The sequence below is a fragment of the Cephus cinctus genome, unplaced genomic scaffold (assembly GCF_000341935.2).
Source record: "Cephus cinctus unplaced genomic scaffold, Ccin1 Ccin1_scaffold1765, whole genome shotgun sequence".
Classification (NCBI taxonomy): Eukaryota; Metazoa; Arthropoda; class Insecta; order Hymenoptera; family Cephidae; genus Cephus; species Cephus cinctus.
In genome coordinates, this window is record NW_014333982.1 from 46,542 (window position 1) to 56,918 (window position 10,377).

The 10,377-nt window shown below is 43.4% G+C and overlaps 1 protein-coding gene across 2 annotated transcripts in view; it reads right to left on the reverse strand.

Moving 5' to 3' along the window:
• Window positions 1–204: 204 nt before the first annotated feature.
• The window catches only part of LOC107273649 (protein expanded), a 54,732-nt gene continuing 44,559 nt past the window's right edge, over window positions 205–10,377 (reverse strand). Inside the window, exons 6-13 of one of the 2 annotated variants that reach the window (XM_015752065.2) lie at window positions 7,881–7,960; window positions 5,805–6,045; window positions 5,446–5,721; window positions 5,161–5,326; window positions 4,760–5,059; window positions 4,386–4,658; window positions 2,452–4,289; window positions 205–2,373 (exon numbers count right to left, since the gene is read on the reverse strand). In XM_015752065.2, coding sequence (XP_015607551.1) covers window positions 1,876–2,373; window positions 2,452–4,289; window positions 4,386–4,658; window positions 4,760–5,059; window positions 5,161–5,326; window positions 5,446–5,721; window positions 5,805–6,045; window positions 7,881–7,960 — 3,672 coding nt within the window. In that variant the 3' untranslated portion in view covers window positions 205–1,875. Of the gene's footprint in view, window positions 2,374–2,451; window positions 4,290–4,385; window positions 4,662–4,759; window positions 5,060–5,160; window positions 5,327–5,445; window positions 5,722–5,804; window positions 6,046–7,880; window positions 7,961–10,377 lie in introns of both variants that reach the window. The other variant, XM_015752064.2, reaches the window with a different exon arrangement.

The following is a 10,377-nucleotide window of genomic DNA, read 5'->3' on the forward strand; positions in this document are numbered from 1 at the left end:
AAGAAATTCACAGCACCCCTGTACTTTGCAACATTTTTTACACGTGTTTTTTGGGTGTTCATATATACAAAATACAAATATACAAGCTCATTATGACTTTAGACAAGAATAATTATAATAGGATACATAGATGCATCGTAAGTACGCCCGGAACTTCAATAATAAGGATATGTAGGAAAAATATAAATATATGTAATCATCGAATTCCTTTCATTAAAAAATGTTTATTATTCGTAGATGAGGTGGCGCGTGGTAAATACGTGAGGTTTTCGACTACATCAAATCCAACAGTTTCACGCGTTAATATTTACAGACATGAATCGTATTCTATCGTTAATAACTAATCGTCATTCAATATAGTTCGGTGTTACGACTAAAATCATTACCCTTACATTACAAGCTACAATAAATGTTGCGCCATAAATGCGCTAAAACGTTCGGATTAGATGATACGATTGTAAAGCATGACAAGTATGCCATTCAAACCGTATACAACGGTTGCAGAATCATTGACCATCGTCCGTAGTCATAACATTGTTCATTTTATTCTATAACTTGAAATCAGAGAGAGATAGAGAGAGAGAGAGAGAGAGAGAGAAAGAGAGAGATAGACAGACAGACCAAGAGAGAGAGAGAGAGAGAGATAGCGAGAGGGAAACATTATCCACATCTCGAAAAAATTTTGCAAAAATCTAATCAAGATAATACAAAAAAAAACACTTAGGCTGTATCTCATGCGACACCGTATTAATAGGCGTACCAAAAAGTACAGCATCATAATATCTTAGGATAAATTGAAATAAAGTATTAAAAAATGGCTGCGCTCGCCAAAGTCTTTGTTCCGCGAGTTTCTCGTACCTCGAAAGACGATGTAAAAAATATTTTTAAAAAATCCCTATGCACTATTACGCTCATATGACGAGATACTACACAGATAAGAGATTGGTTTGAAATAAATACATATATCATTACACTTGTGAACGTCAAGGTGTGAAATATTAGAAGTTTTTTCTAGCATGTAAGGAACACAACTACGAGTTTCTCTCAGAGTGTATATATATATATATATATATATATATATATATATATTTATTTGTCGTGCGTGGGTGTGCAATTAGTACCTAAGAGAACTATCGTACATTATGAATAAGTAGCGATCGTTTGACCAGTCGTTAGAATTTTTATCGCTATTCCCGTCTAGATAGTAATTTTATCGTACGACCTGTCGAGCCAGATACAATTGAGCAAATGACAATTATTGGACGTATGTCGCCTTGCGCGCAACGACAACACGACCAATAAATACGACTTAATCCGGTCACGGTTCTTCCGCAGTAGGATCGTCTTAAAATGACACAGAGAGGCGGATCAAGAAATAGGTGATTTCGAAATATATTGTATAAAGATCCGCAACGTGGCGTTGCGTCCGCTTAAATAATGCTATAAATGATAAGTGAATAAAAACGACACATGGGTCGGATGTAAAGCATAAGATGGATCTCAAAGAAAAGGTCAAGTGTACTATCTATGTATACTGATTGTCACAAAGGCTCAAATGCATTGAACTTATCGATAGACATCGAACTCCGTATGTTTTAGGTGCTTTACGATACAGTTAGGTTAATTAAATAGACCAGTAAGCGTACCCGACCCCTGGCCAGCAGTATCGCGACGATAAGCGAGACAAAATGGCACCCTGAGTTGAAGAAGCACGGTCTATGGAAACGACACTACGTGAAAATCTCGTCGTAGACGTTAGAACGATTTTTGAATGATGTGCATTATAGAATTTGTAACGGTTCCCTCTTGAAACGTATACCTTTCAAAATTTGATATTCTTTATCATAAGAGGTGATTCCAGGAATGTGGCCAGTGTTACGAATGAAATGCTCTCGTAGGATCTTTCTTGGCTGGCGATAATCCTGGTGCTGTATTCACCTTGTACGCATTACCCTTAACCTCAGCTGGATGCCTGTGCGTACTTGTCGACGACTTTCTAGGTGGTTTTGATATTTGTGTCGTGGACAAACCGCTCACTGGGTATTTATTCCTACTTGACGTGCCACCGTTACTCCTCGAGACACTCTTTGAAGACGATTGCACTGTTGTCTCGCTAGGATGCTTTGGAAGGACGAATGCCTTCGTCTGCTTCAGTAGATATCTGTCGTTACAGAGAGCCGAGATCAATGGTAGATCTAAGTTTCTACTTTTTTCACGCAAAGTACGAATATCTAGCATGCCGTCATCTTTGCCATCTTGTCTATCGATGGCGCTAGGCGTCACGACGTCGCATCTATTTATCGGCTTCGTTGTCTTCTTCGAAGACGACGCGGACAAAGAGGCTGACGGTAGTGGTTGACTCTTCTCTAGAGTCTGTAAAGAAAAAATATCATGTTATATTCGAAAAATAATTTAACCTTAAATTGTAATAAAAAATTGTAAATGTGTTACCTGAATTTCATAAGGGGGTGGTGGCGGTGGTGGTGGAAGCCTTCGATGCTTGGGCTGAGGAAGAGACTGCATTTTACTGCTTACCGAAGATTCAAAACTCTTCAAAATATTCTCGTCGCTTCTAGTTCTGGAGAATGTATGAAGTGTGTGTGGATGCGTTGGTACCGGTGGTTCACGACGGAGACTATGACTTCCAGCAGACGAACAGGTGACGCCACTGTACAAGGAGCTGGTACTAGCTGCATAATGACTGCTCATGTTTCCATGTAACAAGTAATTTCCACTGGAACTGATGTCGCTGGTGCTCAAATTCTGATTCGATGCATACTTTGAAGGCGATGAGAATGATGATCCAGGTAAATATGGAGTGCTGCGATACATCATTGAGGATTTGCTATTGACAGATGGATATGGTGGAGGTGGATAAGCAGCCATTGCAGCAAGGAGAGAACCCTGTTTAGCGTCAATGTATTCTTGTTTAGAGACCGCTGGATCTTTCAGAGGAAACATCACATAGTCCACGTCAGAATACAATTGTTGCTTGTATTGTTCGATCTGGGACCTGGCAACCTGACTGGTGTATACAGTTGCTAAGCTCGGCGGTGGAGGTGGTGGTTGTCTGGTATGCGTTGTCGGTGGCGGAGGTGGTGGTGCAAGATATGGCAATAATACTGGACCACCTCTGGACGCGTGAACATCCAAATAATTATTTGGACCCACCACAAGAGCTGCAACTGGTGCATGGACAGGAGTCGGTTTCATTTTATCACCAGGATACGTCGGTGGTTGTATTCTAGGTGGTGGTTTTGGAGCTGTAATTGGTGGTCCTTCATTAGCGATACCAGTGAAGTTTGTTGACATTGCCGGGACTATGTTGTTTTTTATAGGAGAGAGATTAGAATGTGACTTGCTGGGTACAGTCCTTGGGATGACATCTTCGATTGCGTTGTTAGGATATAGGGTAGATATAGCCTCCTGTCGATCAGTAGGAATTTCAGGATAAGGAGGTGGCGGAGGTGGCTCTCTAGGAGTAACAGCATCATTTCTTGGTGGAGTAGGCGGTGGAATTTGTATTCTCTCTCTGGGGGAAGTGTAAGGAGGTGGTGGAGGTGGCTCTGCCCTTCTAGGTGGCAATGGCACAAAGTCACCCCTGACTGCATTGTAAGGCGGTGGAGGTGGCGGTTCACGATCCACGTTAGCATTACTCCTAGAGGACTTGATGGTAGTGTAATTGATATTGGACGGATAAGGCGGTGGAGGTGGCAGTTGTCTGTCTGAGTCTGTTCTTGGCGGTGGTAATGGAGGCGGCATAGTCACATAATCACAATCAGAATCCATTGAGTTGCTTATGGTCTTTCTTGGCGGATAACGTCCCACGATGAGATCAGATAATTCATCCGCCGACAGTAATGGCCCCACATCAGAAGGGTCACTTCCGTCACCTCTGAAACTTCCTGCACTAAGGATACTATTACTTCTGGATCTGGTGTCATCTAATGGTGGATCCAGAGATACTTCAGATATACCAGAAGCCAGGTTACTGACATCCTCATCGCCCCTGCACACACTGTATATAGGCTCCTGATCCTCCGTATTCACATCCTCCGTATAAACACCACTTGTCTCGGATCTCAGTCCGCTGTGAATAGTATAAAAACCAGAAGTAACTGAAGCTTCGTCAGTGGTAGATTGTACAGAACTCAAAGCGCAAACGTCACTTGCTGTCGAAGATTCGTTAGCGTCACCCGTAGGAGAATACAAATCAGTTATTCTTTCATCCTGCATTTCGCTGCTTCGCACGGTATAAACTCCGCTAGTCTCACTAGCAATGTCCGTACCTAACGAAAAATGATAAAGATAAATAAAAAACATCTGATCTAATAAAAACGAGACGTTTGCATACATAATGGCTTCTAAACCTCGACGATACTAACCAGCGTATTTTCCAGCCTTTTTACACCTGTCGTATATCGCTCCCGGGAAGCATGCAGCTTCCGACGAAACGGCTGAGTTCTGAGCAGTATGAGAATAGCCAAGTTCCAGACTGGAAGAGGCGGATGGTCGACGCATTGGAGGCGGTCCGCTCGCAGGTGCACTCACTACCACAACCGTGCTGCAGCTGCTGCTGCACTGAGATCCCTCGGCGGCAGTTGCAGCATTCAGGGTCATACGTAATGCAGAAGAAGGAGCAGTTTCGGCACCATCAACTTCTAGGGACCAGCAAAAATTCATAATCAAATATTATAACCATAGGGTAACATATAGATACGCAATCGATCGTTAAAAGAAATATATCGTCAACACTCACCGTCGACAGTGGAAACAGGTGATGAAGTCCTGGATCGATCATCTGCCTCAACTCCATTAACAATAGTCTGTGCCTGAGCGTGATTCGGTATCTCAGTAAGTCTGGGTAGACATTCTGTAGATGCAGGCGCCGTGTCGGGTTCATCCTCACTGTGAACGCGGTCACTAACGATTCCAGATGTAGTATTCGAGGAAGTGCTGGATATCACTGATATCCGTTGATCGCCACGAGCGCCCCGCGCAGCCAAGCTGAGCTTGCACCGTGCTGGATACATATAGCAATCACGTAGAACCTTGCGCTCTGCAAGAATAATGGACGGTCAATGATACCAGCTCGTAGTTGATTGAGAATGGATCTATGTGAACGATCAAAATCGAACTCGTAGCCCGTGAAGGACTCACCTTCCTCTTCCCGACGTCTCGCCTCGTTGACTCTTGGTGCTATAGCCATGGAGAACTGATGAGTGTCCCGGCAGAGACCGAGCAACAGTTTACTTTTGTCGTCACATCCGCTGTACAGGGTGAGCTTGTCTGGATGATCGACGGCGCGAATTTCAAACTTTTTACGCTGTCGTACAGAAGATTCAAATTCATGTGATTATACAATGCGAAAATAATATCATATATAATATATATATATATATATTAAATATTTAACGTAGTATACAATATTGCCAAGACACTTACGTCGAAGCATAGCTTGCCGATGTTGTTCCAGGCGAAGATCCGGGGTGTTCCCTCCTCGGAGTAGATTCGTACACCACGAGCGCAGATTGCGAGGAGGATACGTCCTGGTCCAGCTTCGCTCTTGCTTCGACGAAGCCGATAGAGGTGGGCGTTGAGCGGCGCCTCCAGCAGCACCGCCTCCCGGATATACTGCAATTCAGCCTCCTCCCTGGAGAGGCCGCGATTGTCCCGATGTTGAGCCGCCAGGACGCCGAGGACGTTCGGCTCGAGACACATCTTTAAATACAGATACAATTACCTTGACGGACACCTGTTCAGGTTCCCCGCGAAAAATCAACTAAATGAATATTTAAACTCACGTGGGGTGGAAGATAGTCGGTGGGTTTGCAGTAACCGACGGATCCGGCATGGGGTCTGTGACGTTCTTCGGAGTAGTCCCCGAGGTCGGCCTGGAGGGCAAGTCCCGCCAACCCGAGTAGAGATGCAATAATCGCGGGTGCATGCAGGGGATGATGGGGGTGCAGACTTTCCACCCCGCCGCCATGTCGGACGACATTATCACGCAACTGCAGGTAATAGTGGTGGCGCGTTGTCTCATCGCTAGAAAAAAAAAACATCAAGATATTGGAAAAATAAACGGACCAAGATAATAAAACAAATTAATATACGTGTTTAACAAAGAAAAAAATTTTAGCATATAGTTATACAGATTTGTGAGACGAATTAAAGGAATGGCAAGGATACCAAAGTAACTCCTGATTAATTTATTTACGTATTAGACACATATAAGTCGATCCTACATTGACGTAATCCTCTAGAGTTCGAGTTCATGTTCAAGGTCACATTAACACCTAGCATTGGCACTTAGCACTGGCATTGCGGAACGTATCATTATTTTAATAACTGGACTGTCGATCACGAATTTTGAGGAGCTAAAGTGACGTTTCGCGTCCCTATCTTTTCAACTCAGTACACAGACGAGCGATACCGCCTTTCCTATTAATAATATTGCAGCATTTTTTTTCAACCAGTCATCTTCGAAGCTAGTTTTGCCTGTGACTATACATACATTGGCATTCAATATCGACACGTACACGAGACAAAAAGTATCAATGGTTATGAAAACAATAACACGTCACGACGCATGTCGTAACTCTGATGCTCCCGTAAAGTCATATAAAGTCATATACATTAATGATACGAGTAAAAAAAATTGATAAACGAAGTGTTTTCAGCTTTGTTAAATTTTACACTGATAAATGTACCTTTATAAAAAAAAAAACAGTCAAACTGCATTTGACTAAATTTTTTTTCTTCCCATTTGGCTTGCATTCTTCATTGCCGTTACAAACAAATTTAACGTTTCTCACTGTAATGAAAATTCTGTACGCCGCAGACCTAACGCGAAAACTCGAGGATAACATACGAAAAAATATCATACCGCATACCAAAGATAATCTACTACTTTCAATTGACAGGGGCGCGCGAGTCCGGCGTACAAATCTAATTAACGAAGAGTCAAAAGACAGAGGTGCAATGAAAATAGTTGAAACGTGAATTTAACAATATTATGCAAAAGGTATACGCTTCACGATTATACCAAAGTAGTCGTACGGAGCTTCGTATAATTCGTTCAGAAGAATTCAAAGGAAACAAAAGAAGACTAAATGGGGGAATAAAATGAGGGGAAAAATTAACGTCCCCGTACACCTCGAGGCTAGAGGAATGAGTAATTTGTTTGTCCGGCTATAAAACTCAAGCTTGGCTACTAGAAGCGGAATGCGATTCGGTTAATATGAATCGCCCGATATGTATCGCTCTCCTCGGGCTCCTCACTGCGTTGAAAAAAAAATTGGTAAGAGAATCAGACTCGGTCGGACACATCGGTGTGTGTATATGTATATATATATCTATCTATATACGCAACACAGAGGATAAATATAACCTTTCTACACACATAGATGCTACAGCGAAATATACAGGAGGTGCAAGTAAAGATGCGCCAAGGCAATTCAGTCAGGGCTTCGGAATCGAATGCAATGGGCGAATCACTATAATTAACGCTCCGAATATTTTCGCTTAACGCAGACAGTCTATTAATCACGCGCCACGTAATAATTTATAATTACAAGGTACGGGACACGGGCGCCTGGCTACTGGACAGGAGTCGGAAGGTTTTCGTTGCGGAGCGACGTGCCTGCGCCCTTTGGCAAACTTCGATCCCATCGTCAGCCACTAGTTTGTTGCGTCTGCGATCGTAAGGCCGCATTTTCAAAGGTAGAAGGGTCTTTTCGCAGTCTTATAAATCGATCCCCACTGTAGCCAGCCCAAGATATTCTAAGTAACTATTAAATTACGCCACGTAATTTCTACATATCTGTGCGATACTGCTAGGATACCTTTTTGAGATTAAAAAAAAAATAAATGAAACTTACCTGAGTAGCAATGGCGTATCCACGTAATATCGTATACGAAAATAAAGTACAAATGCCGGTCGTCCACTGCTGTCCAAGCCCTGCAAATACGAATGATATATACATATATATGTGTGCGTGGATTGATAGTAACGCACGAGGGATGAATTCACAAACGAGGACTCGTGTAATGATCATAGGCAAAGTCATGCGGGAGTAGAATGCTACGATCGCCGCGGAGTGTCTTTATAGCGTTACTATCATCTGATTCAAAGGTTTATGATACTCAATTACGATCCTGAAATATCCGATGGAAAATATTCGAAGGCACGCGTGGCCAAGTGGGACGTTCCATGATGGCACCGAGCGAGAACGGACACTCGAGCTGAATGGTAATTGGCTCTATCTAATCCGTAAATGCTTCCTAGACGACGTGAATCGTTTAGCCCTCGACAGGGCGACTACGAAGACACCGTATTTCTCAAGCGAGCAATTTACATTCATTTTCGTAATATTCTCATGGTTTAAGATTAGAGGATGATGGTGGTAAGAGGGGTCTCGCGTCCCTTCCACTTAAGAATGAGAATAGGCCTGGCATTCCAGAATTCATGGGACCCTGAAATTTCGAGAATCATCACCACCGAGATGGATTTCTCGTGTTTCTTTCGTGGGATACGTAATAAGGCCGTTTGCAGGAACTTACGGGCTCACGGTGAAACGCACATACGAACGGATTACAGCTGTAATTTTATCGACGTATAAATTCGTTGGAAATGCCCGCGTGGAAAAAGCCTTTCGAATTTAATTGGCGAGTATTTCGTTTGGTCTCGATGGCACTCCCATTGAATGCCTACCAACCTTCCGGTATACCTTGACGTACCTCTGGCTATACTTACAGGGCTATCTCGATTTTCGGCATAAAACTTAATGGCAACTTTTACGACAATACCAAATGGCGTACGCAGTGTACGAGTCTGATAATAAATGCACTCGAAACGGGCTATTAAGAAACGTACCCAGGTGGGAATAAAAAGATACGAATTTATCGGGAGTGAACTAACCTTCGAAATTTAGATGACCGTTGTCATCGTCACTGACAAACCTCGCACTTATCTACTGCTGTCTAACGGCTACTGTTATTCGTCTAGCCTGCGAGCTAACGCGCATGCGCGTCACTGGCCTCGCTGCAAGACTGTCACGTGTTCTCGCGCATGCGCTCTCCGTAACTTTGGTTGCGCGCGTATTTCGTATGAGAAAACTTGCAGTGCACACATATTCGTTTCCATTCTGATTTCGATTGGATAGATTAAACATGCTTAGCAAACATACTACGAGGCGTAACATGGGTGGAATCTGGTTCTGACAGCCACAATCCGGACAACGATTCAAATACCAAACTGACGCAAACTAATTTCACTTTAATTAGCCGAAATAACATAGGGAGCATCGTCCAACTACGGGCAACAAGCACGCATGCCTTCAGGCCTTCGCGAGGGAAATACCCAGCCTTCGAGGACTTCGCTCCCGATTTTAAATCTTTAAACGAACGTGAATTTGATCGTGAAACATTTCATCATTCTACGGACTCGTATGACTATGCCGTGTATGTCACGTATCTATGTCATCCGGTTAAAAGGGATTCGAAGGCATTAGGTAATCGAACTCGTGTTCTTGATTTGTGCGATTATCCTGTTTCCACGTAATTTCTTTTCCGCACCGTGCATACATAACGATCGATCCATACGGAGCACGATGCTCCTTTCTGTTAAAGTAAAAGGATCTGATTCTTAGATTTTTTTCCTTTTCTTTTCTCGTATCCTGCCACGAGTATGGAGAAACGTGGGCGAATCTTCCTAAGAACCGTGCTAACGCCTCCGCAACAGTTTCGGCCCACGCGCGACCAAGTGCGGTAGCCGCCACGCGTTTTCAAGTATTACGATCCTGGATATACCTGGCTATAGCCACGAGGTGAAATTCTTCAGCTAGGAAAATCAAGATCTTTCAGCTGGATATGAATGTTGGGACGTAGCAGCATAAGAGGCTAAGGTATAGCAACGAAGAAAGGAATTTATTATTCTTCGTAGTACACCTAATCAATACAGTCGGTCTGCCTGGATGTAAAGGCCAACGTCAAACTTGTCGTACTCGGGACATGAATCGTCCTGTGGGGTCTTTCATATGAGGTATACGTGTAAGGTACAAGAGGCATTTGGAGGTACATGCTCCACAGGAGAAGAGGACAGCAAACAAGAATATTTGAGAGGTCAGGGAAGTCGACCTCAGGATTGAGACGACGTCTCTTCTGTATATACAGAGATAACCTATATGTGTGTGAGCAGTGCCGTAGTAGAAACGTTCAGAACGTATCCGTATCGAGATCTGGCGATCTCGTAGACTTGAGATTTCATTATTACAAATTAGAGGTCTCTACGAGGAGCAATGTTTCCAAGCGGATAGTCGATACATCATCCGGGCGAAAGTAACCAGTCCAGGCCCTCCCCCCCCCCCCCCCCCCCCC